This window comes from Serinus canaria, chromosome 14 (assembly GCF_022539315.1).
Source record: "Serinus canaria isolate serCan28SL12 chromosome 14, serCan2020, whole genome shotgun sequence".
Taxonomy (NCBI): Eukaryota; Metazoa; Chordata; class Aves; order Passeriformes; family Fringillidae; genus Serinus; species Serinus canaria.
Window position 1 is genome coordinate 1,111,054 of NC_066328.1, and position 6,000 is coordinate 1,117,053.

Genomic DNA, 6,000 nt, shown 5'->3' on the forward strand with positions numbered 1-6,000 from the left:
CCCCGCCGTGCGGAGCTCCACCCGCGGCGTGGGGCGGTGCCGGCAGCTGCAGCTCCCCGCCCGCCCCGGCCATGCAGGTCCCGGCGGCCGCGGAGCGCAACAAGGGCCCGATCCTGGCGGTGCTGCGGGAGTACGCGGCGCCGGGCGCGGCGCCGGGCGCGCTGCGGGTGCTGGAGGTGGGCGCGGGCGCAGGGCTCCACGCCGCGCACTTCGCGCGGGCGCTGCCGCAGACGCGCTGGCAGCCCTCGGACATCGACAGCCGGGCGCTGCGCAGGTGAGCGGGGCCGGGGGTCCCGGGGGGACGGGGGACCCCGGAGGGCTCCGGGGGCACCGCCTGCAGCCCCCTCTCACGGACCCATGGACCCGCGGCTCCGGTTCCCTGCTCCCCGTTTTATTGTTTTATTTATTTATTTAATTTCGCTTGGGGATTTTGGGAAAACCCTAGTATCCAACTCTCCTGCAGTCCTGGCTCTCCTGCTTAGTGCTTTGCTCCCTCCAGGAAAACCCCCATATCCAGTTCTTGGATTAATTGGATATATATTTTTTCCTAGAAAAGACCCACTCAACACTGGGCCCAGGCTACACAATTTTTTTTCTTTTTTCAGGAAAAAAACCCAATAGCCAACTTTCCAGCAGCCTAAGCTCCCCTGCTCAGTACTGTATTCTTTCCAAGAAAACCCCAATATCCTGCTCTCAGATATGATTAATGTCTATTTCTTCACAGCAAAGACCCTCTTGGACAGCCCAGGCTCTCTGGCTTGATGCTTTATTTTTTCCAGACAAACAACAAAATTCAGCTCTTGCCCAGCCCAGGCTCCACAGGTCAATACTCACTATATTTTTTTCAATAAATCCCCAATATCCAACTCCCAAACAACCCATGCTCCCCAGCTCAGGACTTTATTTTTCCCAGAAAACTCCCAAAATCCAGCTTTACACTGCAGAAAAAAAATAAGCCTGGTGGGGAGGTGCTGGAACCAGCCCCTGTCAAGGAGTTTGGTGCTGCCCACCCAGCAACACTCATCACGCTGGGTAAAAATTATCTCCAGGCTGAGAGGATGTAGAAGCTGAGACCTAGGTGATGAATGTGCCAAAAAGGTTGTAAATAATACCAAAATCAGGAGGTGCTGGTGCAGTGGTGCCAGTGGGGTTCTCCACAAGGGCAGAGTGCTCCAAACTTGGTGAGGTTGGGCCCTGTGGGCTCTGCATCCACATGCTGCTGGTTGTCCAGTTGCTTCCCGTTCTCCATCTGGCAGTTGGAAGCAAAGGGCTGGGCAAGGAGCCCCCAGGCTGTGCTGCACCCACATCCCTGTGTGGGTGTTTCTCCAGTTCTGGGAGTCTGTGCAGGGCTTTGTCCCTGCTTGCAGCAGCTGCTGGGGGCTGCACGGGGCACCCAGCTGGGCTTGAGCTGGGGTTTGGTGCCCACAGCATTGCTGCCTACGTGGAGGCCACGGGGGTGCCCAACCTGCTGCCCCCCATCCTGCTGGACGTGTCCCAGGGCTGGGAGACCTGGGGAGGCACCCAGCCCTCCACCCTGGACCTCCTCGTCAGCATCAACATGATGCATATTGCAGAGCTGCGCTGCACCGAGGTGAATGGCCCTCCACAGCCCCTGTGCCCTGCGGGGCCGAGGGGGGGGCTCCCGGGGATGCCCCTGGCCCCCTGACCCGGTCCCCACTTCTCTTGTTCCCCAGGGCCTGTTCAGGGGTGCCGGGGTGCTGCTGAAGCCCGGAGGTGTGCTCTTCACCTACGGGGTGGGTCCCCTGTCCTGCTGCAGGAGCGTCCTGGGGGGCGCAGGGTGTCAGAGCGGATACTGGGGAGCAGCTGGGAGGGCAGCTTCGCTCATGGCTTAGGGAGAGAGCTGGGAAATGCAGGGGCTTGGCTTTGGGGGGGGGGGGGTCTCTGCCTTTTGGGGCACATGCTGAGCCCTGAAAGGGGCAGTGTTGGACGAGACACGTCCTGTCTTCCCTCACCTGATCCAAAGCAGGGTCACCCTCTGGGGGTGCCTGCAGAGGGTGACAGGACTCACAGTGGGTGACAGGACTCCCTGGGGGCCGTGTCTCTTCCTGCTTGGCTTCTCTGGTTGGTGGGGACAGCAGCCCGTGGAAGGGGGCTGGGGTGCACAGGGTGGCTCCTGCCTGCAGCTCCAGCTGTGTCCCACCAGCCCTATGCCGTGGACGGCCAGATCAGCCCCCAGAGCAACGTGGACTTTGACCGCAGCCTGAGGCAGAGGTAGGAGGGGGCTGGGGGGCTCAGGCTTCTGGGGCCCCATCCTGTCCTCTCTGTCCCACCCCTGCAGCTGCAGGAAGCTCCCTCCCAGCGTGGTCCTTGAAGATAAGCCAGGCCTGAGGGCAGCCCCCCAGCTGGGGGTGCCCCCGGGAGATGGGGCTGCTTTGGGTGTCCCCGTGTGTGACCCACGGCTCCCTCCCCGCAGCAATCCCGCCTGGGGGTTGCGGGACACGGCGCTGCTGCGGGAGCTGGCCGAGGCCAATGGGCTGTGCCTGGAGAGGATGGTAGGTGCTGGGCCCCGGGGCTGTCCGTGCCGCTGGGCACCCCTGAGCCCTGCTCTGTGCTTCCAGGTGGACATGCCGGCCAACAACAAGAGCCTGATCTTCCGCAAGCTGTAACCTGCCCTGACGGCACTTCCAGCGCCTCCCGGCACTGCTGTCTCCATGACGCCTCCTGCAAGGTGTCACTGTCCCACCGTGGCTGCCACTGCGGCTGGGGACAGCAGTGATGGGACAGAGCCCCGCTCACCCAGCTGGGGCTGACTTGGCTGGGCAGGGTCCATCTCCCCTGGTGCCTTTGGGGCTCCCTTTGCAGTGGGGTGCCCCAGGCTGGGCCACAAGACCCAGCACAGCTGCCACGGGGGAGCACAGATGTGGGGGGGGACGACAATACCCCTGGCATGGGGGAGACTCCTTGCTCCATTTCCTCGGAGGCTGCTATGCCAATGGTGTCTCCCTTCCCCCTTTCCTCAGGATTGTGCTGTTGCCCCCCCCAATAAACTCTGTGGCTTTGCCCCCCACACCCCAGCAGCTCCCTGATGCTTTCAGCACAAACACTGGGGGTGGGGGTGTCCCGAGTTCCAACTCCTGCACCAATGAAAGGGTCAGGTCCAGCACCCAGGGGTGTTACACTGGGCCCAGGGGCTTTGGTGAAGTGGAAAGATTTTATGAGTGGGGTGTTACCAGCAGATCTCCCGCCACTCTGCAACCCCGCCCAGTTCTCTATTGCTTCTGGACAGGCTGGGGTAGGGGTCACACGGTGGGGGAAACATGCGGCAGATAAATTACAGCAGAGGTGGGACCTGCTCTGGGGCTCAGCATGGGGTTGGGGAGAACTACCTGACAGTGGTAGCCTCTAGACACAGGCACTGGTGCAGGGGCTCTCTCAGGCTGCCCCCTCCGTGCTGTGTCTGCAGCTCTCCCCTTCAGCACATCCTGACTCTCCCCTAGTCCTGGAAGCGGTTCAGGAGGTCGCAGGTTTTCTTCTCCATCAGCTCATAGATCTTCTTCACCCGTTTGTCGTTGGCCGCCCGGACGTAGCTGCTGGGGTCCAGCGTGGCCATCCCATCGTGCACCTCGCCCATGATGATCAGGGGCCCATCCTCCGCCGTCATGTTGGGGCAGGGGCAGCTCCAGTCCATGTCAGTCAAGGTCACCTCCAGGTACTTGATGTTGAAGAACTTGAGGCCCATCTTCTCATCCTTGAGGACGTCCTCGAGAGCGAAGCGGGCTATGCCAGAGTCCTGGTCCTCCACGATCTCCATGAGCCGCCCCACGATGGCGAAGTCACTGCGGCAGAGGCTCAGCACCATCTTGCTCTTCAGGCGGCAGGCCTTGCACTGCAGGCTCTTGGGGAAGGGGCACACGTCCTCGCAGGTCTCCTTGCTCTCAAAGTTGTTGGTGTTGCCCTCGCAGCCGCCGTAGACGAAGGAGTGGCACTGCTTCAGCAGGTGATTGTACGCCCAGCGCGGCTCCCAGTTCTGGCAGGGCCCCTGCACCATGGGCAGGAGGCAGGTGGGGCGGGCGCTGCCCAGGCAGGCGGCTCGGCACTCCTCGTACGTCTCGAAGTGGTTCCTGTTGGCGCCGCAGCCGCCGTAGCGGAAGGTCAGGCAGGAGCCTTGCTTGGCATCAAAATGCCAGCGCACCTCCGTGGCCTCGCACCGCCGCCGGTCCGGCTCCTTCAGGCACTCGGCGCTGGGGAAGGGCTGGGGGCTGCCCGTCCGCGGGATCCCCCCCGGCTCCCGCCTGAGCACCGACAGCGGGAAGTCGGCGCGGAGCAGCCCGGCGGCGTTCCGGGCCGTGCAGGTGTAGATGCCGGCATCCTCGTGGCGGGCGTTGTAGATGACCAGCTGGCCAATGTTGGTGACCACCACGTTGCCGTACATCTGGTCCGGCCGCATGATGAAGTTCTCCTCCCGCTCGCTCTGCTTCTCCCAGGTGATGTCGGGCTGCGGGCGCCCGCTCACGTCGCAGCGGAAGCTGACGGTGCCGCCGACGCGCACGGACTGGTGGAAGGGGTTGGTGTACAGGGCGGGGGGCACCGGCACCTCGGGGCCGGCGCCCGGCGTGGGGCGCGCCGTGGTCTCCTGCGGCACGGGGCTGGTGTCGGGCCAGGTGAAGATGTGCTTGCAGGGCACGGTGGTGAGGCGGGTGCCGCGCAGACACGCCTCGGCGTCCATGTAGCACTTGTTGTAGTAGGTGAGGCCGTCGGAGGCGCAAGTGAAGTTGGGCTCCTTCTCACAGCGGTCCTTGCACTTGCAGACGGGCTGCCCGTCCCAGATGTCGCAGTCGGAGCCCTGCTGCGCGCACACGAAGCTCTCGCAGGAGGCTGCGGGCGCCAGCGCCAGCGCCGGAGCGCTGCCATCGGCAAAGCGCGCGGCCACGCAGCTCCGCAGCCCACACACGTTGGTGCAGCATTTCTCAAAGTCTTCACAGTCCTGGTCGGGGAGGGAGAAGAGATTGCGGGGGGGACGTGGAGGTCACAGCTGTGCTGGGGCTGTGGGTGCTGTTCCCACCCCTGTGGGACTTTCGGGTGGGCAGGTGTCCCCCGCTCAGCCCTGTGCACCTTCAGCATCGCTGGGCTCCGGCTAAGAGCCAGACCTCCCCGGCACAGCTCCCCAGCCCATCCTCAGCACGCCCAGGATGTTTGGGGGTGCACCGCGGTGATGACGGTCCCTTCTCCCCACAGCAGAGAGCAACTTGCCCTTCTCAGCTTTTGCTGGCCGAGGGGAGGCAGAGCGCATGCAGATGAATTGTTGAAGGAGTCTTCCCTGGGGGCTCAGACAGCCCTAAGCGGGGTGGTGTAATCCCTGCTCAGCCTGGTGGAGCCAGGGCTCTCTGGAATGGACAACCCGGTCCGTGGGTGGGCTCCAGCCCCCAGGGAAAATTTGGAAGAGGATTCTGTCCTCGGCCTGATGGGGTTCGTGTCCCAGCACACCCATTCCCTTCCCAGACAGCCCTTTGACGGGGTGGAAGCATCCTGGGGGATGCACGAGGAGGGTGTTTGGACCATGGGACACGGTCTGAGGGGGTGACATGAGGGGGAAACAAGCAGTTTCTCTGCCTGTGGAGGACAGGGGAGCCCAGCAGACAGGAGTGGCTTAGTGAGCAAAGCTGCAGCAGGGCTGAGCCCGCCGCTCTGGGACAACTGGACCGGCTGTGCCACCCAGCACAGGACCCACACCCCAAAGCATCTCCTTCGGGGACATGGGGATGCCCCCCCAAACCCCGTTACCGCCCGCCGCCCTCGCAGCCTCCCACTCACCTGGTCGGCCTGGCACTCCCGCTCGCAGGTGCTCTGGGCATCCACCCACAGGTTGGGGTTCAGCTGATTGGGGCAGACGCCCAGGTGCCTCATCCTGCCCGGCTGCAGGCTCAGCCCGGCCGCCGCCGCCGCCAGCACGGGCAGGAGCAGCGCGATGCCCACCGGGACCCGCTGCCGGCCCGCACGCTGCCCCCGGGCCCCGCGCCCGCCTCTCCCACGAGGAGCCAT

General features: G+C 63.9%; 2 protein-coding genes across 6 annotated transcripts; one reads left to right on the forward strand and one right to left on the reverse strand.

Moving 5' to 3' along the window:
• Positions 1 to 71: 71 nt before the first annotated feature.
• Positions 72 to 3,030, forward strand: METTL26 (methyltransferase like 26). 5 transcript variants are annotated; one of them, XM_050980268.1, is made up of 6 exons: positions 72 to 274; positions 725 to 822; positions 1,695 to 1,754; positions 2,145 to 2,232; positions 2,435 to 2,513; positions 2,580 to 3,030. In XM_050980268.1, the coding sequence occupies exons 1-6, from the start codon at positions 72 to 74 to the stop codon at positions 2,625 to 2,627; spliced, it is 576 nt and encodes a 191-aa protein (XP_050836225.1). In that variant the 3' UTR covers positions 2,628 to 3,030. The 5 variants fall into 5 exon arrangements, with proteins under 5 accessions (XP_050836225.1, XP_030085812.2, XP_030085811.1 ...); XM_030229952.2 differs by lacking the exon at positions 725 to 822 and adding an exon at positions 1,429 to 1,591 and having other exon boundaries at positions 2,165 to 2,232; XM_030229951.2 differs by lacking the exons at positions 72 to 274; positions 725 to 822 and adding an exon at positions 862 to 1,591 and having other exon boundaries at positions 2,165 to 2,232.
• A 124-nt stretch (positions 3,031 to 3,154) lies between these two features.
• WFIKKN1 (WAP, follistatin/kazal, immunoglobulin, kunitz and netrin domain containing 1) lies at positions 3,155 to 6,000 on the reverse strand. Its single transcript, XM_009092190.4, has 2 exons — positions 5,773 to 6,000; positions 3,155 to 4,945 (listed from the first exon to the last, which is right to left on the reverse strand). Exons 1-2 carry the CDS (start codon positions 5,998 to 6,000, stop codon positions 3,455 to 3,457), a joined length of 1,719 nt encoding a protein of 572 aa, XP_009090438.2. The 3' UTR covers positions 3,155 to 3,454.